General features: G+C 39.4%; 3 protein-coding genes across 3 annotated transcripts in view; all 3 read right to left on the minus strand.

Moving 5' to 3' along the window:
- The window catches only part of LOC135085739 (uncharacterized), an 86,198-nt gene that overhangs the window by 24,816 nt on the left and 34,316 nt on the right, over nt 1-27,066 (minus strand). The window contains exons 2-3 of the mRNA XM_063980537.1: nt 4,141-4,177; nt 3,419-3,494 (exon numbers count right to left, since the gene is read on the minus strand). Coding sequence (XP_063836607.1) covers nt 3,419-3,465 — 47 coding nt within the window. The 5' untranslated portion in view covers nt 3,466-3,494; nt 4,141-4,177. The remainder of the gene's footprint in view (nt 1-3,418; nt 3,495-4,140; nt 4,178-27,066) is intronic.
- LOC135085740 (uncharacterized) lies at nt 5,099-12,629 on the minus strand. Its single transcript, XM_063980539.1, has 8 exons — nt 12,527-12,629; nt 11,782-11,879; nt 10,656-10,834; nt 10,153-10,268; nt 9,361-9,424; nt 9,228-9,258; nt 5,749-5,827; nt 5,099-5,320 (listed from the first exon to the last, which is right to left on the minus strand). The coding sequence occupies exons 1-8, from the start codon at nt 12,529-12,531 to the stop codon at nt 5,200-5,202; spliced, it is 693 nt and encodes a 230-aa protein (XP_063836609.1). The 5' UTR covers nt 12,532-12,629; the 3' UTR covers nt 5,099-5,199.
- Nucleotides 17,082-27,066, minus strand: part of LOC135085738 (Kruppel-like factor 2) — a 38,658-nt gene continuing 28,673 nt past the window's right edge. The window contains exons 6-9 of the mRNA XM_063980536.1: nt 20,511-20,577; nt 20,116-20,193; nt 19,319-19,671; nt 17,082-18,565 (exon numbers count right to left, since the gene is read on the minus strand). Of these exons, the coding sequence (XP_063836606.1) occupies nt 18,393-18,565; nt 19,319-19,671; nt 20,116-20,193; nt 20,511-20,577 (671 nt within the window). The 3' untranslated portion in view covers nt 17,082-18,392. The remainder of the gene's footprint in view (nt 18,566-19,318; nt 19,672-20,115; nt 20,194-20,510; nt 20,578-27,066) is intronic.

The following is a 27,066-nucleotide window of genomic DNA, read 5'->3' on the forward strand; positions in this document are numbered from 1 at the left end:
TTCGTTTTTATTTAACTTTTGACAATGCATGTTTAGTTTGTGATTTTAGTTTTAATCACGTCACAGTGTTTTTAATTTATTATTCAGAAGCGTAAATTAGTGTGGATTACAATTATGTATTTGAAGAATAATATGTTATTTATTTTTAATCGATTTTATAAATGTACAGTCAAAGAATTATTTCATCATAAGAGCTATCATTTGCGCATGTCATAGATTATGTTCCCTGTCTGCAACAATTAGTAACTACTACAAACAACTAAAGCTCGGTCGCCGAGTACGTAGATTTTGTCCAATGACCCATCTTTAATCAACTGTGCATCATGCGGCCGCAGTGAGTGTGCGAGTGCGACAGCAATACAATTACGCGCGAGTGATAAGGATGGGTTTGTTACTTGAAATGTCAACCTTACGGGAGTAGTAATAAGAGCGTATCGCTGACTTTAGCCCGCGAACTACATTGCCCGCGTGCAGTATATCCTTAAAAGTATAGTTAACGTTCGAAAATTTGTTGGATTATTGATAAATCTGTTTTAATATATTATCAAATGGTCAACAGATGTATAAAAATGGACGGAGCAATTATTCACACGACGTAATTACGTAAAAATAAGAACTATAACATAGTAAAGGAAAATCTATTGGATTACTGTGAAAAGCTATGTATTTGAACATATAAAAGCGTATTAAAAAATAAAAATCAGCAGAGCAATTTTTCAGTAGAAGTTATAGTGTAAAATGTTAAAAGTTAAATTTCAGGTATCTCTGAAATCGAAAAAGTGTTGGATTCTTTTACATACATATTCTAAGTAGTACATAGGTACGTATACAGAAAGAATTTCAGGCTGAGAATTTTTACACAGAGAGTTATTAACGATTTTCATGTTTAGGTCAAAAAACATAACTTCCCAAAAAAAATTTTGTTGGATTTTTGCATATCTATGATCTATATTACCTACTTTCACCATGTGCCAAGTTTCATTGACGGACGAATTATTCGGATGTCTCCATACAACGAATCTCCTCGTTGATTGGACTACTGCTGGTGGAGCCGCGGGCGCGCACGGCACTGCTCAGCAGGGCCCCACTCACACGAGCGATACGCACGTTAATGCAATTTCTTTTAATGGTCTGGACTTGTTTGCATGTTCTCTGGGCGAGTTTACAAAGATAACGTTATGGGCATTATGTTACGCTAGTGATTACTAATTAATTTATTTAATGGATTTGATTATGCTATTATTATTATTATTATATTGTAATTGATTATTTTAATGTGTTTGGACATGTATTTTGAAATTTGTTTATTATATTTTATTTTTATTTTATTCTGAAAATGTATGATGTAGGTAATCTAATTATTATTATTTGAATTATGGTAAAAGATTGGCACTACTATTATATTGGGTTAGCCTGTAACAATAGTAAATGTGTGTGTATGTAAATAAATAAATAAAGTGTTATTGCCGTTATTAATATCGAATAAAAACGGAAAAAAATATTTTAAATACTTTTTTTAGGGTGCATGCCGTAGCCAAATGGCAAAAAACGGAACCCTTATAGATTCTTTAAATATTTAATTATTGTTGTTATATTCGACAATAGAGATTATTAGAGATGTTATAGTCAAACCTCGATGTCCCGGCACTCCTAGGTTTGACTAGTCAATCCTCAGGTCTGACTAGAAGTCTTAGTCAAAGCCCAAACATTTCGGCCTTTGACTTAATAATGTTAGTCAAACCAGGCCTGTTCATCTCCGCGAGTTTACATCGAAAACAAAACACGCACGATGGCCCACCTACAGGATACTATTCGACAAGGCCTCACATACGAGCGAACATTGACTCACGCACGCGTATTCTTATGTATGATGGAAGAAAATAAAGAAAATGGTGTACGTACTAAATACCGTGCAGTATCTGCCTAAATAATAATAAAAACACAGAATGTACTTTTTTAAGTTGCCTCAAGACACTGAGAGGTAAATAAGTAGTTAATATTATTCATGATAATTCATGCTAAATCATGTATTTCCTCTGCCATTTTCCGCAGTTTGGCACCTCACGTCACATCATTTTACCGAAGTCAGCCCTATAGCTTCTGCGCAGTGCCGATCACTGACGTTTGTCAACAAAATGGTGCTTGACTCTTGAGACAGGCTAAATTACACCATATTGTTAATGACATTGAGCATACATTTTTTTAAATACCTTCGCGAAGTAAAACTTCTGTACGTAGTACTTATTATTATTCTGTGGTCAAACCTAGGAGTAACTAATTTGGTCAGGCAAAGGTCGAAACTCAATTTAATGAAATCGGGGTTTGACTAGTCAAACCTCAATTAAGACTTTAAACTAAACTATACTTAATTCTGATCTTGCATAGGCGTTACGACGGTCGGTTTTCACGCGCATGCGCAGCTATCTCTTTAGGTGAAGGTACAAGTAACTAAACTTATACAGTACTGAGGTTGGTTGTCAGTGTTTCTAGATCGATCTTGATTAATTACTATTTTTTAGAGTTCTGTTACCTTAAAGGATAAAGAGTTTAGACCCTATTATTATGACTTCGCTAAATGTTGTCTGTCACCAGGCTCGTATCTCATGAATCATTCACTTAAAAAATAAATAATTCAATAAAATACTTAAATATTTAAGGGGGGCTCCCATACAGCAAACCTGACTTGTTGCAGTATTTTACTTGATATTAATTAAAACGTAAACAGGTGAACCCTTGAAATATTCACATAATTTTAGTTGCATTTTAAAAATAAATCATAAAATTATAATAAAATAAATATTTAAGGGGGCTCCCATACAACAAAAGAGTCGCACGGAACCCTTTGTGAGCGAGTCCAACTCACACATGGCTGGTTTTCTATTTGCCGTCTACTTTTGACCGAGTCTGTCAGTCGTTTCTAGGATTGACTAGGCAAAGCCCGAAACAGATTATTTTAGTTTCGACGTTTGACTGAACCGTTTAGGCACTTCTAGGTTTGACTTAGTCAAAGGCCGAAATAAGAATTTACTTCGTGGTTTGCCTGAAGGCCTTGGTCAAACCTAGGATAGACCAGTCATTCCGCGAAGAGACTGCATATCGACCTTTGACTATGACAGAGATACATCATCTGTGAAAATTTCAACTGTCAAGCTGTTAAGGCTGTTTTACACGTGTTATGTAGATAAGTAAGTAGGTAACTAAGTTAATAATTTAGTTGCCTAACTTATCATAATGTAGTTAGGTACTTATAAATCAGCCTTTACATTACAGTTCTTGAAATACAGCCTGGTGACAGGCAGACAGCGAGGTTTTAGTAATAGGCCCCGGTTTTAGGGTTCTGTAGTTATTTAGTATTTACCCTTTGGGTACGGAACCCTAAATGAAGTAAAGGAAAGTAAATAAACAAAATAAAACCCACTCAGATTTGATGATAACTGGCACTTCTGATCTTTTTCTCAAAGCCATGTGAGCGATTTCGGTAGAGGCACCCAATTCTGAAACAATCATCATCATCATCATCATCACATTCATCACCTAGGCCAGCGGTTCCCAAATTTATTTAGTCTACTGCCCACTTTGAGAATAAATTATTTTTTAGCGCCCCCCATTTTTGTAGTCAAGAGTCGAGCTCAGTCGGTGTCTAAAAGTCCTCCTAGTAGATGACGCCTCCCAAGCCTCTACACAACGTCCCGATTTTTTTTTCTGGGTCTCTTACCGCCTTTAAACCTGCAGCGCCCACAAGGGGGCGTTATCGCCCACTTTGGAAAAGACTGACATAGGCCATAAGCTGGCTATAGAATAGATCGTTTCATCCACTCGGCCGCGCCCCAGCAATGTTTGGTCTCGGTCGCGCGGGGTGCGGGGAGTGTGGTCCGAGCAATCCGTAAGGCATTACTGTAGTGTGCGTGTGCACTCATGGATAATTTAGCGTGTACCGATAACACTCAAATTAGCGGAAGAATGGTGGGGTGCGTCCGAGTGGATGAATCTTCACTGAAGGAGCACGACCCTCTCATTTAATAGGTAAATGGAGGATTTGGCCTACACTCCCTAAAGCTGCTATCTAAGACTAATTCATCCAAAAGTCGTAAGTAGTTTATCTGACAGATAAGTTCCTATTAAATAAATAAACCCACTAACCGGCTATTCTTAAATCACTGCAGATAACTGTTTTATTCTGAAAAATAAACAATAATAAATTATAAGTGCTTCTAACAAAAAAAAAAAAAAAAAAAAATAGCCACTTGAACACTACGAAAAGCAGATAAAAATAAAAACGTCAATTCCAATATTACCCATTAATTAAATTAAAATAGATAATTTAGAGGTCCTTGCGCTTAACTCAGTCCGTGACTGAGGTATGGGAGCGGCACGGGAGGGGTGACATTGATATTATGACAAGACAGAGCATACAATAAAATCACTGACGTTTGACCGTCACGACAGTAGCGGCGTAAGGGGGGGGGGGGGGGGTACCAGGGGGTGCCTTAGGACTTATAACGGGGGGAAGGGGGTGATCGCCCCGGGTGCCAACTCATGCTACGCCGCCACTGCGTCACGATATCATCAGAGTAAATGTACAAATGAGTAGGCCATCTTCATAGAAACGCACCGAGCGCGGTTTGTATGTGAGCGCGCCAACACGTATGCGGCGCGCACGCACACACTGACAAAATTCGGCGCAACTCCCCGCTAATCCCCGCTAAATTTTGTCAGTGTGTGCGTGCGCGCCGCATACGTGTTGGCGCGCTCACATACAAACCGCACCCGTGCGTTTCTATGAAGATGACCTACTCATTTGTATTTACTCTGTCACAGAGCATACAAGTCTGAGACACGCTTCTCAATTCTGCGATACGATTGGTCGTTCAACAGCGTACGTCAGCTGTTTTGACCAATCGTATCGCAGAATCGAGAAGCGTGTCTGGATTGTTGACGTTAAAAGTTACCGTAATCGGGGCTCTGAAGTCTCGCTGATATTTGACGTCACAAAATCACCTTCCCGTGCCGCTCCCATACCTCAGGCACTGACTCAGTTATATAGTACAATGAGGGCGTTTTTATACTTAACAGTTGGCACCCCTGGCGATTGACAGTGGCGCCATCTTGATGAGTGCAAATGCGATAGTCTTCCTACCACTTTCGCGCTCACCAGTTGGTGCCACTGTCTTCGCTACTAGCAAGTGACAGGACCTTACTCTACAGTGGCGCTAACTGGTGAGCGCTAAAACGATAGCCCTCATTAAAACGTTCCAAATCACTTACGAATCTACTGTCTCCTTTGTCTTTCGGACGAGGCTTCGGTGACCCTGGTTTCGATCTAAAATAAGTAAATAATAGTGTATTATTTACTTCACTCACTCACTATTGATCGAATCATGAGGATCCGCAGGAGAACTAAAGCGACCGACATAGCCCGCATGAGTTCGAAACCCAGTGTCGCATTAGAAATTCACACACACAAAGTAATCAAAATAAAAACAATACGTCGCGAAGAGTGTGTGTCATGCACACATTGCATTCAGTGCGACTAGTTTAAATGTGCTCATTATCCACTGCGGTGTCAGTACTCAACGTTCGATTAATCTTAGTACTACGCAAGCAATGTAAACTGTTTACATAATGACGTCGCTGCTGTCATCATTGCTGTCGCGACTCGCGAGTCAATGTGTTCTATTTTTGGGCATATTGCTGCGACACTGGCCCCGCCCCCTTTTCACATCTCCATTTAGTGTAGTTGATACGAACCCATGCTTCCTCTCAGTGACGACCGGACAGTTCATCTGCATTAGCAATTCTTGCGTGACTTCCGTGGTCATACCCATCTCTGAAATAACATAACATCTATAATAAAAGCGAAAGGTCACTGATTGACTGACTTACTTACTCATAATGAAATCTCAGAAACTACAAGACTCCTATGCCCGTTTCCACCATCAATCCCTAATTTTTAAGAAGCTAATATGTGCTCCTATGGTAACAATAACAAATAACAGGAATTTTGTTTTCATAGAGGTCACTTAAAAATTAGGGATTGATGGTGAAAACGGGCATTAGAGCTCTTAGTCTTACACACGAGCAGCACATTGACGACAGCAAAGGCGACCGCAGTCGCCGTCACTTGTCGGCAGCTAGCCGTCGACGTGCCCGCAGCAAGCTGTCGACACGTCGACGTCTGCCGTCGACGAGTCGACAGCTTGCTGCGACGACCGTGTCGGCGTACGTCTTTGTACAGGAGCCAGCCAGTTGAAAATGGATTTCATTGAAGAAACACTGTTGTTGCTTTTACTCCGTCGTCGTAGACGAAAGAGAAAGAACCGGTCATTGTGGGTTTAAGAAATGTTATTGAATAGAGAACGAGACTACACACACCGACGCCCATGCTCTATTTTCAACCGACTTCAAAAAAGGAGGAGGTTCTCAATTCGACCCGTATGTTTTTTTTTTTTTTTTTCTATGTTTGTTACGCGATAACTCGGCCAATTATGAACCGATTTGAACAAATCTTTTTTCGGCGTATAGGTAATACCTCAAGGGTGGTCCCATTTAAATTTAATAATAAAAAAAACAACCCCCAAGGGTGGAAAATTGGGGATGAACTTTTTTATACGCAATATCTCTGCCGATTATAAACCAATTTGAACGATTATTTTTTTGTTGAATAGGTATTATCAAAAGGGTGGTTTCATGCGAATTTGAAGAAAATATTTCACCCCCAAGGGTGGAAAATTGGGGATGAACTTTTTTCTACGCAATACAGTGTGAGTCACGTTAAAGTGTACATATGAAAATAGATGAAACTAGACCTATTTTTATCGACAAAAAAGAGGTCAAAATTTTTTTTAGTTTTTTTTTAAATTTTTTATACAATTTTTTTTCTTCCAATTACCTATTGTAAAGAAAACGTGATAACTTTTAAACTAAGCGGTATATCCTGATAAAATAAAAACAGTAATAATGCTAAATAACAGGCAATACCAAAAAAAATACATAAAATACACAAAAAATGCCAGCAAATAATAAAAAATGATACTTTTTGAAAAAATCTGCTTACAAATTCGTATTTTTTTGGTTATTTGATAAATTTCTCAAAAAAATGCCCCTATAACAGGTGGTTTTTATTACTTTGTAGTATTTTCTATCGTATTATCTTTGTAAAACCAAAAATCACATGTCTCTATCCCTATCACAACATTTGCTATGATCGTTTGAACAAAGGCCTGCCACAACATTATTCTCCGCTACAGGTAGAGACAATTTTAATTTTAACTAAAATGCTTATTTTACTTCGAAATCTTTTGTTTTTATTTGAAATCTAACTTGTCTTTATCAACATTACAAATCTAGAGCCATTTTCAGTTTTGTTGTTAATGAAGCTTTGAATGGCGCGCCCGGAGAGGCTTAGTTCAAACGATCATTGCAAACGTTGTGATAGGGATAGAGACATGCGATTTTTGGTTTTACGAAGGTAATACGATAAAAAATACTACAAAGTAATAAAAACCACCGATTATGGGGGCATTTTTTGGAGAAATTTATCAAATAACCAAAAAAACACGAATTTAAAAGCAGATTTTTTTCAAAAAGTATCATTTTTTATTATTTGTTAGCCTTTTTTGTGTATTTTATGTATTTTTTTAGTATTGCCTGTTATTTGGCATTATTACTGTTTTTATTTTATCAGGATATACCGCTTAGTTTAAAAGTTATTACGTTTTCTTTACAATAAGTAATTGGAAGAAAAAAAAATCTATAAAAAATTAAAAAAAAATCTAAAAAAATTTTTGACCTCTTTTTTGTCGATAAAAATAGGTCTAGTTTCATCTATTTTCATATGTACACTTTAACGTGACTCACACTGTATCTCCGCCGATTATGAACTAATTTTTTTTGGTCTCAGTGTACTGCCTACCTTCAGTGGTAACATCAAGGTAATAATTAGTTAACTAAAAAGCAAGAAATAAGTAAAATTTTATTAAAAAAAATAAAACCGACTCCAAAAAACCTACACTAAAACGTAGAAAAATAATTACTAATTACCTACTTATTTATTAGGACGAATTATTAATATTTATGTAGGTATACCATGATTGATACTTTTGGAGTCGGTGCAGGCAAACTTTACATGTTTCATAATCTTGGCACCGACTCCAGAAGTATCAATCATGGTATACCTACATAAATATTAATAATTCGTCCTAATAAATAAGTAGGTAATTAGTAATTATTTTTCTACGTTTTATAGGTTTTTTGGAGTCGGTTTTATTTTTTTTTATTTAATGTTTTATTAAGGTAGCCTTCTAAATTCGAGTTCCATATTATTTCATTGTTTTTGACAGCACTAATTTTTTAGCAATTCCGAATCAATTTGTTCGGAACTCATTAGGTGTGCGTGTAAGCTCCTGGACTACTGACAGTTGACCTTCAAAATGGCGGAGGCGGCTAGCTGTCGCCACCTGCCGGCAGCAGCCGCGAACGCGTCGACAGCACGTCGGCAGCATGTCGACAGCTAGCCGTCGCCTTCTGACGTCGACTGCAGTTACATGCGTCGACAGCAAAATGCTGTTCGTGTGTAAGAACCCTAACTCACTCATCACGAAATCTCAGAAACTGCAAGTGCTAGGAGTCTCAAATTTTGCATGGGGGGGGGGTTCCTTTTAGAACGTAGGTGCTTACTAAGACGGGATTTTAGAAAATTCAACTCCTAAGGGGGTAAAACGGGATCACGCGTACGAAGTCGCGGGCGGCCGCTATAAGTCCGGTCGCCGAGCACGTAGAATTTCGTCCAATGACCCCAAGCTACCCCCATCCATTTCGCTCGCGCGTAATTATGTTGCTGTCGCGCTCGCACACTCACTGCGGCCGCCCGTCGCGCAGTAGCGACAGCAATACAATTACGCGCGAGCGATAAGGATGGGTAGCTTGGGGTCGTTGGACGAAATTCTACGTGCTCGGCGACCGGCCGCTAGTAATAAATAAATTGGTGACAATAGCCCAAATGGTGAAGGGGTCGGACTGTCCGACTCGTGATCCGAGGAACGCTGGTTCAAACCCCGCCTCGTTATTGTGATGAACCCACTCGTAACACAAGCATTATAGCTTAGCACGAGAGGGGTTGACGGGAATTTTAGTAATTACTGTCAATGCACTATTTTTAATCATCATGGTCTTAAATAATATTTCTTCTCATAAAAATTATGTAATAAAATGAAGAAGATTTTACTTACCAATACTATCCTTTTTGAGATCCTTTGATTGCTGAAATAAATTTAATTTAGTAAACTGATTTGGCAATAAATAACAAATAAGTGTCATACAAAATATCAAACGACCAGACCATGTATCTAATAATGGACTTACATCCTCAAAGACTTCTCTGCCAATCTGTAGCGCTAGTTCTGTTGATAGGGCCACGCCAGTGTTACTGAAAAAAGAAAAAGTAATAATAATAATAACACCTATTTAGGCAGGTACAGTCAGCGTCAAACAGTTCGTGACACCCAAAGTAACCAAAAAGTTCGCAACGCGTCTTTGTTAATAAAGTTGTGTTATCAATATTTGGGCCACTTTGTTACGAACTACTTATTTGACGCTGACTACAGTCCATGGGTCACATTAACCATAACTGCCCATTGCAATGGGCACCACGATTGCAGGAGTGGCACTTTTCAGTTGATACATCTACAATCTTCGTTTTCTTGAGCCACTGTTGAGTTTTAATTTTCGTTCTTCTCAGCCAAATGACGTCCACTACTTTGGACAAAGGCTCAAGGATTTCCACCAGGTTGGGGATAAAAATATTTTCGTTGCAAAGCGTGAGACAGCGGGACTATTCCCACCTCTCCTTCCCATCGTTGCAACTTTTGTGCCGCCAGGATTTACTTATGCGTAACTATTTGACCACAATCGCACCTGGTGTTAAGTGGGATGCAGTCTAGTATGGTGCATATCTGCTCTGTAAGTGCCTATTCACTCTCGCCTTGAAAAGGCCCGGATTATAGTCTTCGGGAAAGACTTGCAGGCAGCAAATTCCAGTCCCTACTCGTTCGCATTATAAAAGAGTCATCGAAACGCTTAGTGCGAGCTGGTGGAATGTCAACAATATAAGGATGTAAAGATCGAAAGCGGGAGACAAAAGATTGAAGGTCTCACCTCAGTCGAGGTTGGTTATGGTCTTCACTGTTGGTGCTTGAGCTGGATGCAGCTAGACGAGTAAGCTCCAGCACTCCGTTGGTGTGCCGAGTCCTCGCACTGTTCACTCTGCTCTCCTGATAAAGTCCAAGTCTGTTAGTTCGTTCGATTTAGCAATAAGATGTTCACTGCTGGACAAAGGTCTACCCCAAGGATTTCATGTGCTTCCCGCGACCTTCATTAGATCGTCGGTCCATCTAGTAGGAGGCTTGCCCACATCACGTCTTTCACCCGCGGACGTAGTACGTAGAACTGACGGCCGACGGGGCAGCAAGGTTCTGGAGTAACGGCCACGGAAAGCACAGCGTAGGACGTCCACCCACAAGGTGGAACGACATCATAAAGGTAGCAGGAAGGCGCTGGATGCAGGCCGCCACCAACCGGCCATTGTGGAAATCATTGGGGAAGGCCTATGTTCAGCAGTAGACGTCCTATGGCTGGATAGATGATGATGATGAAGCTACCCTGTGTCTTCGTTCCCTCCTCTTCGTTCTTGGCTTAGTTCTAGCACTGGAACTTCTGTTCCCGTTCTTGGTCTTTCTAGCAGTGGAACAGCCTTGGAAGATGCGCTGGGAGCATCCAGAACAGAATATGACACCTTTGAAAACTTCAGCGTTGTGGAGGTTTGTTTCGCTGCAGACGTCTGGAAATGGGCGAGGTTTTACCTCTATTTTATTATAGATACGCCACTGACTGACTCACTCATCACGAAATCTCAGAAACTATAGTCCGGTCGCCGAGCACGTAGAATTTTCGTCTAATGATCCCGAGCTACCCATCCTTATCGCTCGCGGGTAATTATATTGCTGTCGCGCCTGTGCGACGGGCGGCCGCAGTGAGTGTGCGAGCAATATAATAACGCGCGAGCGATAAGTATGGGTATAAGCTTTGGGTCATTCTACGTGCTCGGCGACCGGACTTTACAAGTGCTAGGAGCTTAAAATTTTGCATGGCTGTTCCTTTTACAACGTAGGTGCTAAGACGGGATTTTCCAAAATTCAAGTTCCCATCACGCTTTGTTACATTTTTAATAAGTTTGTGTTGTCAACTTTTTGCCACTTTGGGTGTCACGAACTACTTGATGCTGACTGTACAAGTTATTGTAGCAAATGCAAAATAGCTCCTTAGTATTACACCCAGGATATTTATAACTAGCAGTGCCCGCGACTTCGTACGCGTGAAAATGGTCTATAGCCTATAGCCTTCCTCGATAAATGGGCTATCTAACACTGAAAGAATTTTTCAAATCGGACCGGTAGTTCCTGAGATTAGCGCGATCAAGTAAACAAGCAAACTCTTCAGCTTTATAATATTACTTTAGTATAGATCAGCGGTTTCCAAACTTATTTTGTCTACTGCCCACTTTGAGAATAAATTCTTTTTAGCGCCCCCATTTGTAGTCGAGAGTCGAGTGCTCAGTCGGTGTCTAAGAAACCTCCTAGTAAATGACGCCTCCCAAGCCTCTACACAACGTCCCGATTTTTTTTCTGGGTCTCTTACCGCCCCCCTTTAAGCCTGCAGCGCCCACAAGGGGGCGTTATCGCCCACTTTGGGAAAGACTGGTATAGATGAATGTTGTTCAGTACTTACAGCATTTGTGACACTTCTTATGGTAGCTGTATCCATCCCTGATAGCCACTCCATCCTCCTTCAAGACCTGACCCTGACAATGTTGGCATACCACGCAACTAAAAAGAAAAAACACCATGGACCGACGATCTGGTGAAGGTCGCGGGAAGAGCCTGGATGCGGGCAGCGCAGGACCGGTCATTGTGGAAATACTTGGGGAGGCCTTTGTCCAGCAGTGGACGTCATTTGGCTGAAACGAAGGAACATAGACGGACCTATGTAGGCACGAAAAGGACATTAAAGAGTGGCATCATCGTCATATCATTTAGTCTCCACTGTAGGAGCACGACCCTCTCTAGTTTACCAGAGGCAAATGGAGGATTTGTCCTACACTCCCCACGCTGGCCAGACGGGTTGGGGAGGCCTGATGTTTGCATTTTTATACCAGTAGTAAAGCCTGGTCCGTGAGCACGTAGAATTTTGTCCAATGACCCAAAGCTATCCATCCTTATCGCTCGCGCGTAATTATGTTGCTGTCGCACTCGCACACTCACTCCGGGCGCCCGTCGCACAGTCACGACAGCAATATAATTACGCGCGAGCGATAAGGATGGGTAGCTTGGGGTCATTGGACAAAATTCTACGTGCTCACGGACCAGGCTTTAGTAGTACATAGTTGTTGAATATTTCAGTTCAGTTTAGTTTTTGCTTAAAACAAAATTCTACACTTATTACATTACATAATAAACATTAATTATGTACTTACGCCATTTTTGGTTTATATTTTTGGACTTTCTTTACATTTTATTACAAAAATATTGCGGACACGTTACATTTTACTTTTAGCTTTGTTTTGAATGATGGCTGACATTGTCAAATTCCGTAAAAATTAAGAAAATTAAGCGTTAATTCACAAATATCCTTATTGGTCAATCTTCTCTATGGAGTTTTTGTTCCATATGGAATAGGAGTGGGAAATCACACCCATGACTTTTCGCTTGCATTTAAAGATACCTATGTATTATGAAGGCAATTAATATTTTCAATAGTACCTATTTTACCTACGCTGAACAATTGGGTATTCATATGACGTACTTTTGAAAACTGTCAAAACGGGACTCTCCCATAGATTTGAACCCACTTCGAACTCCTATGTTCTTCTGATTAATTTCGTTAGGGGTCTAATTACAGTTTAACTTCCCCCGGGACAAACTTGACCTTCACCGGTTGGGTTGTCATTGGCGGTCAAGCTGTAGCTCCTGGCTACACAGGAGTTACAGAAGTGGGAACGACAGATGGGAATAGTCCCGTTAGCAAAAATATGAAACTAAGCTAAAACTACTATACTGGATTAAAAAAAACCTCAATAGTGTAGCACTTTCAGTCAATTTATTTAAACCATATAAGAATCACAAAAACCATTACGAATTTGAAAAAAAAAAACATTGCAAAATATAACTACTTCTTACACTAGGTTTACAGTAGAAAAGTACAAAATAGGAATCTACTTGTAAGGCTGTGGCTTGACACACAGCGATGAGGTTGAGCGGGCAAATCAGCATTATAAGATCTGTGTGCATATCATAACATCAAACGACAAACAAGTGCGTCAAAAATCTATGAAGATTTTAGTTCTTATAATATCCGCTAGGGACGTTGTAAAGGCCGTCATATATTTATTGAAATTTTTTTACAGTCGCGAGCGAAGACGTGTGATCTAAACTCGCACTAAGCCCCCTGTATAACAAAATGTTTAAAACCAACGTTTTGGGATTAAAAAACGGTTTTAATCCCAAAAAAAATTAAAAAAAAAAAAAACAATTTTTTATCGATAAAATTATCATTAAGAGACACCCCGGAGACTATAGACTTTTCGTCGGCCGTTTTAATTGCAATCTGGGATTAAATATGGTTTGAAATGGTTAGTATCGTACTTTCACAGCCCTATTCTAATATAACAAAGACGTTGCGAACTTTCTGGCAAATTTTGGGTGTCACGAATTATTTACTTGGCACTGTGTGAAATTGTCCAAAGAATATTATTATTTTTTAACGCCGACTGTACCTTGAAATATTTTTATTACTAGCTTTCCGGCCGCGTGGAACTTTGTGTGTGTCACATAAAAACTTTATCGCGCGCGTCCCTGCTTCAAAAACCGGGATAAAAACTATCCTATATCCTTTCCTGGGACTCAAACTATCTCTATGCCACATTTCATCAAAATCGGTTCAGTGGTTTAGGCAAGACAGACAGAGTTACTTTCGCATCTATAATATTAGTATAGATAGTATTAGACCGCGCTCGGTGCGTTTCTATGAAGATGACCTACTCATTTGTATTTACTCTGGTATAGATTACACTCGCTATGTGTCAAGCCCCAGCCTCTAAGTGCTTTTACTAATAGTTGCATTACTGGCCGCTAAAATGCTAGAAAGTTAAAAATAATATAAAATTAACATAAAAATAACACAACATCTGCTCTTAAACTAACACAAAAAGGCATTTTTGTAGTGGAGATAAATTATCACTTTTTTACGACACAAAATTTTAGTTATTTGAATATTTTTTTCGTAATATTATGCCTGTCAAACTGAATATAACTTGTTTTGTATAAACTTCTTATATAACGCATAACCTCAGTATATTTTCAAATTCTAAATAATATATAACTCTAAGGTGACTGACTGACTGACTGACATAGTGACATAGTGCACAGCCCAAACCACTGGACGGATCGGGCTGAAATTTGGCATGCAGGTAGATGTTATGACGTAAGCATTTGCTATGAAAGGATTTCACGAAACTCCACCCTTATGGGGGTAAAACGGGATCCACGCGTACGAAGTCGCGGGCAGCCGCTTAGTCTTTCATATAAGCCCCTTTTTAAAGCATTTATACACGTCCCAAATATGTATAGCTTGCCCTACCACCACTTCGGCACAACATATGGGCTGGTGCTGAGAAGAAGTGGCGGAAGAAACTCGACAACAACTTAAAACAAAGCTTAATATTCAGTTTGACATTCATAAAGTAGTTCTATCTCTTTTTATTCACTAACAAAAGAAAGAGAGTTTAGTAAAAATAATCGAGCCCAATATTATAAATACATTTTAGTAAACGACAGAATTCAGACAGATATAGTCTGGTCGCTGAACACGTAGAATTTTGTCCATTGACCCCAAGCTACCCATCCTTATCGCTCGCGCGTAATTATATTACTGTTGCGACTGTGCGACGGGCGCCCGCAGTGAGTGTGCGAGCGCATCAGCAACATAATTACGAGCGAGCGATAAGGGTGGGTAGATTGGGGTCATTGGACAAAATTCTACATGCTCACAGACCGGGCTTTAGTAAATTACAAAACAATTATATTTTTAGTAAGTAAAGTCAGCGTCAAATAGTACGTGACACCCAAAGTGGCCAAAAAGTTGACAACACAACCTTATTCCAATGAGGGCTATCGTTTTTATACCTAACAGTTGGCACCCCTGGCGATTGACAGGACCTTACTCTACAGTGGCGCCATCTTGATGAGTGCAAATGCGATAGTCCTTCTACCACTTTCGCGCTCACCAGTTGGCGCCACTGTCTTCGCTACTAGCAAGTGACAGGACCTTACTCTACAGTGGCGCCAACTGGTGAGCGCTAAAACGATAGCCCTCATTGTAACAAAGACGTGTTGCGAACTTTTTGGCTGCTTTGGATGTCACGAACAATTTGACGCTGACTGTATATCATCCACAGTATAACATATTCAAATGGTGAAATCGAAATTTTGTATATTTAATATAAGGTACAATTTTCAGCAGGTCAACCTAAAATAAAACGACGAGTTTCTCAATGAATTTTACACTTTATGGCTTACAAAATAAGCTTCAAAATTGAGGCAATTCGTCTATTTGTGTTGGTTGATAGCTGTCAAACATTTTTCTTTAAAAATTCAAATTGAGATCAAACTTCAATGAAAAAAAATAGAGAGTTAGGAATTTCCAATGTGAGATCAATAATTAAAATAATTTTCACAATTATATCTTTTTTAAATAATCTAGGATCATAGCACCCTTTTGATTTTTTTTTATATTAATATTTAAAACTTTTTAAATCCTTAAAATTACATTTATTTCTATAATTTCAAAAATACTGGCCCCAAATTACTGTTTGTCATCAAGTCTTATCTATATAATTATATTTCATCTACGTGTATAATATAACTAAATTAACTAATATTAAACTTATACATAAACATCTGAAAACAAAAACAAAATGTATATCTACGAACACTTTTTAAATGTACAAAAATATGATTTCACAATAATATAGGAATATAATATTTTGTTTAAATTCTAGTATTGCCACAATCGCCCTGTATAAGTATCAACTTTTTATGTTATTTATAATGTATATAAAATTGTGGAACATCATTTTTGAGCATAGACAATGTAAACTATGTATAATAGGACTACAAAAACATAGACCTCTATCTAACCTACGTATAATAAGTACGTAAAAATCAACTGCCTTTCTGCAGTTGGGTAAATGTGTAAATTATACACTAAAATTGCAAACTGTATACAACCTAATCAATTACTGGTAGTATATAAAATATAATGTATACAAAATAATGCCATCCCATGACAATATCAAAGTAATAATACCCTCAAACGATTTTGAGCTCCATATTGTGTGTGTAAGGTTTAAAATTATTTTAGGGATTCTCAAATATACAAAAAAATATGTGCTGGTCTGACTCACTGTATAATTTCCATCACTTATACTTTCATATGAAAATATATTAAATATTATTTTTATATGCTTACTTAAACTCTAAAATTTAGAGTTATTATTTAATAACTACGTATTTGAGAGAGTGCTCTGAAAAAAAAATAGTAAGGTGACTTTAATATTATATTACTACGGTTTCAATTGTAATGTTGATGGCTTTTTTTACACCGGTTTCCTAAAATAACTTCACTCTGTGTTCTGTCGACAAGAGAGTAGTTTAGAAATACAGTTATTTTTATTAAAAATCATATCGTAGTTTCATTATTTTTCCATCAAATTGACGTTCAGGAGATGTAAAACTAATATACTTAACTAACCTATAATAATACTTAAAATCTATAAAAATAAATGTGTAAATGTACTGGCCGTAAGTTAATGAAATAATGCCGCTATGGTATAATTATTGTCACTAAACTAATTCTGTCGATTTTCACAGTCGTAGTAAGATATTGATTTGAGCGAAAAATCTTCATCTTGTATAAAATTGACATTGAAAATTTTCAATATGCATTTACATAACTTTTATTCTTAAAATACTGTCACATATTACAAATTACATACTGTCACGTATTACACCTAGCTCTTTCTTCTAAAAAATTGAGCGTATAAAACACCTTGTATAACATTTCCATAGAAACATTTCAATTTGCATTTAACTTCTTTTCTAAATGTAATACTGTCATATAAAAATATTACGTCATTATTATAATACCCAAGCTCTTTCCTGGTAATGAATTAAGTGAAAAATCCACACCTTTTTATTGAAAATTATAGTTTAAAAACCTTTAAAAAGTTATAATAACCTGATATTATAATGTTTCAGGAACTCATTTATTTTCATTTCTGTATTTTAACGAGTCCCATTGGGTTTTTATTTCAAGGAATATACACACATTCCCTGTATATTATTCACACAGTAGACCTGTACACGCGAGACCTGTAAGTATAATTAGTTTAACTGCCTTCGTAAATGATTTTATGTAGAGTGCTTAAGATTTTTGTTTTATATGCCCTAACTAAAGACCCCCACCCATAAGATCGAGTCAGGATAAGAATAGCCCTTTTTCTGGTGGAGCAAGTGATAGGTTCAGTATTTTTATGTTTACATCACATCTACGCTGTTAATTTTACATCTAGCCTGTTTATGTATATTTCATCTGGAACGCAATATTACATCTGAGAGGACTTTTTATGGGGCTTAGTATCTTCATGTTACTGTTTATATTTTTACATCTGACACACTATATTCCATCTGGCACACTATATTAGGTCTAATTGTTACTCCTTGGGTGTAGGCTTCTTTCTTAGGGTATCCTCATGGGTCTTGGACTTCTTGCTTAGTGTCATGACTGTAGGGATCTACTTTAGTGTCTGCCTAGTATGTCCCTCGCTTAGTGCCTCCTAGTGTCTTTAATTAACTACATCTATCTTAAGTAGCAAAGGATATCTAGCAAAAAATCATCAGAACGGGGGGCAAGTAAAAGGTATGGTGTTTTTAAGTTGCTCAGGGACCTTTTAAGTTACTCAGTGAACCTTTTAAGTTACTCAAAGTACTAAGTATCTTCCTTTAACTGTTTATATTTTTACATCTGACACATTATATTCCATCTGGCACACTATATTAAGTCAAACCTGCTCTCAATCGTTTCTCCTTGGGTGTAGGCTTGTTGCTTAGTGTCTTGGCTGCAGGCTTCTTCTCTGGTGCCTCCTAATATCTGACACGCTATATTCCATCTGACACGCTATATTACATCTAACCTGCTCTCTAGTCGCCTTATAGGTCTGGTGTTAATTCTTGGGTCTCCTCATGGGTCTTGGGTTTCTTGCCTAGTGTCTTTTGGGGTCTTCTCTAGTGCCTCCTCATATGCAGCCCCAGGTGGTCAGACCTAGCAAACGATCGTCTGCACAGCGCACACGTAAATGGCCGGTGGCCGGTGTGCTTCCGAGTGTGGCGGGTCAACTCGTCGGAGCGGGCGAAGCGCCACGAGCAACCTGCCCAACCGCAGGAGTATGGCTTCTCGCCTGGAGGAGAAAGTAATGAATAAATTATTAAACTTGATTTTAAATCTAGTCACGCGGCAGCGTGTCAAGCCAAGTTCAAGCAAAGGAACTGGCTAGCCAGCGCCGAGTGTAATATTACACAAACCACTTAGTGCCCCTTTAACCCTGCTCTAACTCATCATAATAACCTTGAGTATTTTATATTAGCCCCCGATTTCTGAATTAAGATTTTTAATATGAACGTGCTAAAGCAGAATCTTACAGAAAATGCATACTTAGCACGCTCCAGCTATAAATTACAATTCAGAAACGACGGGCAAATACTTTTGACCATTTTTGTAACATTTAAAGTACAAGATGCAATAAATATTGCATACTAGAGAAAACTGATGGTATTAAATGTAGCTGAAACTTGATAAATGAAACGTTATAATTAGAAGGGGTCCTATAAATAAAAAGCGATCGCACCCAATCTAGGAAAAGTACAAGGAGACAAGAAATCAATAATATAATTATTAGAATTTCATTTTTTAACCTTAGGGCTAAACTAAACAGTAGTGCATTTAGAAACATTATTATATTTATTATCTGTTCTATAAGTCTGGTCCGGGAGCACGTAGAATTTTGCCCAATGACCCCAAGCCACCCATCCTTATCGCTCGCGCGTAACTATGTTGCTGTCGCGCTCGCACACTCACTGCGGGCGCCCGTCGCACAGTCGCGAAAGCGGCCTAATGTTAGTTAGAGCAGTGATAATAAAAAGTCTAATCTTACCAGTATGTGTCCGTTTATGTGCCTTCAAATGTGAACTCTTCGTGTACACCTTATGACACCCCACTACATCACACTTGTGCAGTCTCCTCCGATTCTGCCCATCATCATTCACAGCTGCCTCTGTGTCTTTAACTGTCTTCGTAAACGCTTTCCGTTGCGTCAGTTGGTTCAACGAACCCGTCAACGCATTCTGCAGCGCTGTGTTGAGAAGAAAGTTCTTGATTTCAACGTCAGATGTCGGTTTTGGCGGGAGCGCGAACGGTAATGGCGGGAAAAATGGCGGCTTTGACAGCTGTGACGTTTGGTGCATTTGCGGCGCTTGCTCTGAGATCTGGGCTGGTGGTGGTTTTAGGCTGAAATTATTTTTTTATTCAAAATGAGTTTGATCATAAAATAAATACATGACACGAAACAGAAATATAAAAGAAAAGGCAAAAAATACAAAAAAGAGACGGCACAATGTAGGCGATTTTATTGTACTAGAAAGCGATCACTTCCAGACAACCTAGGGAGGGGACAGTTTTTCTTCTTTGCTTGGCCCTTTCCCATTTTATTTGGGGTCGGCCCCATATCATGCGTCTCTAGGCGGCTCAGGCCAGGGACAGTTGTTTAAGATAATGTGTAATTTAAGTCAAGCCCGGTCGCCGAGCACGTAGAATTTCATCCAATGACCCCAAGCTACGCATCCTTATCGCTCGCGCGTAATTATATTGCTGTCGCGAATGTGCGACGGGCGGCCGCAGTGAGATTGCGAGCGACCGAGCTTTAGTTCTCTAATATTATATTAATATACTTACATATTAGTTTGTTGTTTCGGTTTTCTAGCGCTTCTGAGATCAGGTCCGACTTTGATTTTGGGTACTTGGCGGTTTGCTCTGAAATCACATAAGTATTTCTTAGTTAGAAAAAGTTATTTTCTCTTGTATATGGATTGAATGGAGCAGAGAATACTTCAATAAACAAAATAATAAGTCTTGTAGGTCTAGGATGCGCATCACGATAAACTTTTATCGAGGCATTTTATCGATTTTACAGATAAGCCCATACACTTGTCGTCTAAAATCGTCGATAACATTTTATCACGGCGCGCATCCTTGCCCGGCTGGTTGTCAATCATAACGAAATGTACTAGTCAGAAGATATAAATGAAACATAGTTCCTTTTGTAATCAGTATAATTATGTATAACTTACTCGAATAACAGTGTAGATCTGTGGTCGACATCTTTGCTCAGCTTGGATGAAGTGGGAATGGCAGAACCTGTAATAGAAAAAAATATATAATTAATTTTCAACATCTTAAAACCTCCAATCTCAAGTACTCTCTCAAGACTCAAGTAGAATAGGTCTATTCCCATTCTTCCTGTGGATATCTGAGCTCTTTAAGAGACGACTAAGGGACAAAAATGCGAACATCAGGCCTCCCCAACCCGTCTGGCCAGCGTGGGGAGTGCAGGCCAAATCCTCCATTTGCCTCTGGTAAATTGGAGACCGTCGTGCTCCTGCAGTGGAGACTAAATACATAAAGATGACATGATTATGATGATGCAATCACAAATACATAATAATATGTTTGTGTTTAGCTGTCGAACGCCAACCTGCTGGGTAGACACCATCACAAAAGCCACTGAGTCCACCATGGTCCAGTGTACTCGCGACGCCTCTAACCGTCAGAAATGGAAGCACATCGCCAGGAGAGCTACCCTCGGAGATGACATCACCCCACCATGTACCTCGTCAGCGCAACCACAACAGAACCATTCTGACAAGAGTACCCTACTAAGAAGTTTATTATATTAAGCTTTATGTGCTTCCATTCAACCTCTAAAATAAACGTCTCATTTTATGTTTATGGTAATATCAAAAATTGCAACACGCAAATATTCGCGCACAATATATCCCTTTGCACTATACATATTCGTCGCTATTATACATTATAATAGTAGCGTATAAAATAGGATGACCTATATACGCTGCTTCAGTGTTCTTGCACCACACAATATTCGCACTATATCTCCATTTGCACCATATTCGTCTCTGTATTTAATTTGGTATATAAAATAGGATGGCTGACAAGCGACAACGATCTGCCCTATATACGCAGCGTCGGTGTTTAGGACCGTGGGAACGAGTGACGTGTTAGAGTGGCCACAGTAAAAGGGATCAGTATATGTTCACAATTTGTGCCCGCGACTAACGAACAGTTTGATTAATATTTCCCGTTTTCGCAACATTTTTCTTTACTTCTCTGCCCCTATTGGCTGAAGGGTGATGCGTTGCGTAGCCCAGTTACGAGGATGGAAAATTCAAATGATTCCCACGAGTACGAAATCGTTGGCACAGGACTATTTCTACCTCTTCTTCCCATCGCATCACCTCCTGTGTAGCCAGGATCTACAGCTTGACCGCCTATTAAAACCCAACCAGTGAAGGTCGTTTGTTCCGGGGGAAAGTTAAACTGTCAAAAAAGTTGATAACGGATATAAACTTCTTAAAATAGTTATTTTTGCAAATTATTACATAGAAACATTCAGTCCAATACAAAAAGATACCTATTAATACTTAGTTTATATTATTATGTACTAATCACCAAGGTATAGCTTAATGAGGGTTTTCGCGAATGAAAGATCCGCTAGATGGCGGGACGTGGATGTGGGATCTGACTGCTGCGTGATTGGTGGATTTAGACATATCTGTCAATGTCATGTCAAAAATAACCAATCATGCAGCATTTGGACCTCGCGTCTACGTATTGCCATCTGGCGGATTTTTCATTCGCGAAAACCCTCATTAAACAGAAACGATGGACCTATCTGAGTTCATAGGATCCATATAAATCTCACACAAACGAGCCTCCAGCCAAAATCATAAATACATTAGACCGAAAGCCTATTAATCTAGATTCGAGACTTTCTGAGTCCACGACAGAATTGGAGCGGGAAAATGTATGAATAATTGATGGATTCTCGTTTTAGGACTTTGCAGGGCCGCACTGAGTCTATTTTATTACATCTCACTCCATTATAAAATTCCAATTCTCTAGTGTAAGAATGTGTAGTTCTAAAGGCGATCAATAGATGGCGTTATATATATTTTTTAAATATCGCAGTTATTTGTGATTTTTGGGGCTGGTTATAATTCATTCGTTCGTTTCAGCCAAATGACGTTCACTCACAGCTGGACAAAGGCCTCCTCCAAGGTTTCCACAAAGACCGGTCCTGCGAAGCACACATCCAGCCGCCTCCCGCGACTTTCACAAGATCATCGGTCCACCTAGTTGGGGGCCTACCCACAGTAGGTACGTCTTCCGTTATAATTCATAAACAAATAACCGTGTTGTTTCGGCAGAGTAGGTAGAATGGGATCAGTCTTCTCAAGGATAGGAAACGGAAATATGCGAACATCCAACCCGTCTGGCCAGCGTGGGGAGTGTAGGCCAAATCCTCCATTTGCCTCTGGTAAATTAGAGGGTCGTGCCCCTGCAGTGGAGACTAAATGACCTGAAGATGAAACTGGGCACAGATTTATTTACCTTTAATTTGTGTTTATTTGGTTGTTTCCCAAATGCCTCCCTGTCGGAACTAGATCTCGATTCTCGATAACAACCGACCCATTATTAAAGGCTTTGCCAAACAGCCCAATGTTACCCATTTAGGATTTTATTTTGACCAAAATATGTTTAAGATCTTTTTCAAAATTGCTACTTACAGCAAATTGGTATTTATATTTGTAATAGGTGTGATTCTGCATCAAAAATGGCGACTTTACCATGGCCACAATAAGAAATTCTCCTAAAATGGCGCTACATTTATCCCCTAAGCCCCTAAAGTCATTAAATTATTTTAAGGTCTTGCGATTGTAGGAAAAACCGACACGCGGCAGTGCGTCTAGCCAAGATTGTAAACAAAAGTGTCATTAGTATATTTAGACCTTGACACAAGCAGGTAAGGTTTAATATTTGACGGCGCTAAGGCGTTAAGTTACACAATTTCGATCTATTTAAATGTCAAGTGATGAAAAGAACAAACTTGAGATGTGTAGTTTTTGCAACTTAGCTAAATCTAGCTAGATCGATAGCTTGACAATACCTGCTAATATTCTTTTTGTGTTAAATCTTCTGTTGATGCCTTATATCCTAGCGAAATTTACAGAAAGACAAATCCGGTGTATGTACATAATATCGATATGCCTTCTATTACAGTAGTATAGGTCTATCGTTTAACTGAGTCAAAGCCCGAGGGTTGGGTGAGATTGACATAATTATGACGTGAGAGAGCATAAAAATCTAAAACACATTTAAAGTCTTGCTGACTTTTGAACGTCTACAAAAACATCCTCTCGTGCCCATCCATACCTCAGGCACTAAGTTAACCGTTAGACCTAAAATAGATAATTTAGGAGTCAACAAACGAAAATAACTATTTTTCACCGATTTAATCTGCGAGCCCGGCTCCATACACTCCCATGCATCTACCTACAAAAGCCCTAACCATCAACAACTGAAGTACACAATCCGAGACTTCCTATAGTGTAGTGTGACCCAAATTTCCGGGCACTGTCCACTTTCCCCGGGCCAAATCTATTAGATCCAGATCTTAATTGTCGCTGTCCACATTGTATACGGTCTGTGTTGAACGTGAGGCCATAAAAAATACGGAATGGGTTTAATGCTTTTAATTTTTTTTTCAACCAAAGCATCAAAAATTGCAGTGGTCAGTCAGGTGGACCGACGACCTGATAAAGGTAAGCAGGATGGCGCTGGATGCAGGCCGCTACCAACCGGGCGATGTGGAAGTCATTGGGGGAGGCCTATGTTCAGCAGTGGACGTCCTGTGGCTAAAAAATGATAATGATGAAAGTATGTAATGTCTATTGGTGGACAATGGCTTCCCCAAGGATTTCCCTAGGTAGTTACTGTGCTGCCTGCTATTAAGCAACCTTCACCCATAACAGGACCCCACCCATATCATCACCCATATCGTTTGCGCGAAAGACACGAGCACGAAAGACATTAGTGCGAATGGACGTTTGCGCGAAATGATATCATGTACCAGAATTACCTTCACCAGATCGTCAGTCCACCGAGTGGGCCTAACGTCAGTCTTCCAGTCCGTGGTAGCATTTTAAGAACTTTCTCAAGCTCCAGCTGAAGATCCTGGCTGGCTCACAGGAGTTGCAGCGGTGGGAATATTCCCGTAATAAAAACTTGAATTTTGTATACGCTGTTCTAGTGGCCCGATGCAACGGTCCACCACTACACCGCTGGCAGCCGTTTAACAGCCGTGATTGGTTCTGCCGATTGGAGTTCGTGTGGTACAAGGTCATGGGCGAAAGGATCGAATCAAGGATTGAATACGACTAACATTAATTTATTTTCATAGTTGCCAGATCACTGCAAAATAATTTAAAGAATAGTTCTGTTTTTTTCTGACTAAATAAGTCTTCAGCCGTGGGTATTGTTGTCTCATCTTAGTGAATAGGCCCCTTCTAGCAGGGAGAGCCTTTTTTACGGGGAAAAAGGGGTTGAAAATGTTGAAATGCATACATACCCTGCGAGGACAGAGCAGTTTAGTGCTCACCAAGTCAGAAGGACAAGGTATACTCACCAAAAAGACACCGGTGCTCCGTCACTCGCCATAAGTGGGAGGAAACTGTTGGATTCCGGGCAAAGCCTTCTCTACCATAGCCCCTCCCGGCGAATAAGCCCCCCAGGACGGGGGCGATGGGAGCAGCTGGAAGCACACAGCTGTTCCCGAGTGGGGAGAGCCTACCATAACCCACTTATGCTACCAGATCAATGAGTACGCAATTGACTGACAAGAGCGACTACCGCGCTGGCATGAGGCGGTTTAACATCAACCACTAGGTCACACATCTTGTCGCATCCAGTTTTAGCCACCCTTTCACGCTTTCACTTAGCTATTCCATACTTTTTTTATTTTTTTATCCACAAAGAGGCAGCTCTTGGCCTGTATCTCACCTGATGGGAAGTGACGATCAGGACGAAGGTGGAAGCGAGCTACACCCGGAATCCTCTACCACGGAGGAACTGGCTATCTTACCTCTAACTGCCGGAACACAATAATACTGTTAACATTGTTATTATGGCGACAGCCTTAGGTAACTTATTACGCTTATAGCTTGGACCAAACCAACAAATTGATTCTCACACTTTACTCTCTACAATTACGCGTGAATTTATACATTCGGTAGTCATTGTTACGCCACACCACTTGCGAAACTTGGGACTGTTGTCCAGTGTAAGATATGCTATGGAAACTTTTTTTTACTTATGATGTTAGGTTCGTTCATTTCAGCAAAATGACGTCCACTGCTGGGCAAAGGTCTCCCCAAGGATTTCCACAAGTACCGATCCTGCGCTGCCCGTATCCAGGTACTTCTCGAGACCTTCTCCAGACCAGATCGTCGGTCGGTCTCGGTCGATGATATGTTACGTGGTATAACTGATGGGTCTTGGTGCAGAAAAGTTCTCGAGTGGCGACCACGAACCGGAAAACGCAGTGTAGGATGATTTGGTGAAGGTAACTTTCCAATATAAGAAATATCTTCTCAATATCGTTTACTGAGCAATATAGCACAATACATATAGTTTACTAAATCCTCGCTCACACTACCCATTCAGCCTACTGTAGAGTATCGCAGATGTTATAGCTAGTATAAAGTATCTTCTCAATATCGTTTACTGAGCAATATAGCGCAATATAGTTTACTAAATCCTCGCTCATACTACCCACTCAGCCTACTCTAGCTAGATATGTATCGCAGATGTTATAGCTATAGTCTGGTCCGTGAGCATGTAGAATTTTGTCCAATGACCCCAAGCTACCCATCCTTATCGCTCGCGCGTAATTATATTGCTGTCGCGACTGTGCGACGGGCGCCCGCAGTGAGTGAGCGAGCGATAAGGATGGGTAGCTTAGGATCATTGGACAAAATTCTACGTGCTCACAGACCAGGCTTTAGTTTAAAGTCTCTAGTCTCTTCTCAATATGCAAATAAATATTTGAATTAAAAAACATAGCTTACTGAGCAATATAGCGCAATATCGCTTACTAAATCCTCGCTCACACTGCCCACTCAGCCTACTAGATATGTATCGCAGATGTTGTAGCTGTAGTGTTTTATCGTTTATAGCATTCTGTATCTATCCACCACATCTATTGCCTTGCAGATTGCCCGAGAGTCGAGTGGCGATATAGCATCAGAAATATTGCCTGGGATTGTGGGGAATATCGCTTTGCGAGGTTGTATGAGGATTTAGTATGAAAAATGGTGGACACTTAACATGTTATGGACAAATTAATGCATTTTAATAGTGCAATATAAAGTGGAACAATATTGTGTAAATAATTCATTATGACAATATATTTTTTCGTTAAAATTATTTTTGTTTGCTTTTTAGGCTTATTTGTTACCACTTAAGGAGATCATTTAAACCACTGAACTAATTTTGATAAAATTAAATGCAATCTATTTAGGCCCATATTATGTTTAATGTTATCATTAATTTTTTTTTCTTAAGAGTTCTGCTGTAAAAAACGTAAAAAAACATGCAGACGAATTTAGGACCTCCTCATTTTTTTTAAGTCGGTTAATAAAGGAGTTTTACGTAACAAAAATTCAACTGAATTCAGAAACTTATTTGTAGTGGATTTAAAAAAAATCGTCTATTAAAGACACTTTTATTTAGTTAGTTCGATCATATCCTCCAAAAAAGCTTTTATGTAAA

Source organism: Ostrinia nubilalis, chromosome 29 (assembly GCF_963855985.1).
Source record: "Ostrinia nubilalis chromosome 29, ilOstNubi1.1, whole genome shotgun sequence".
Taxonomy (NCBI): domain Eukaryota; kingdom Metazoa; phylum Arthropoda; class Insecta; order Lepidoptera; family Crambidae; genus Ostrinia; species Ostrinia nubilalis.

Excerpts from the sequence above, each read along its gene's own strand:
- LOC135085740 (XM_063980539.1), bottom strand. Across the intron at positions 9,259-9,360 it reads GCAGAGAAGTCTTTGAGGAT|CAATCAAAGGATCTCAAAAA; the intron begins GTAAGTCCATTA and ends AATTTATTTCAG. Across the intron at positions 5,321-5,748 it reads GTCACTGAGAGGAAGCATGG|ATCGAAACCAGGGTCACCGA; the intron begins GTTCGTATCAAC and ends TACTTATTTTAG.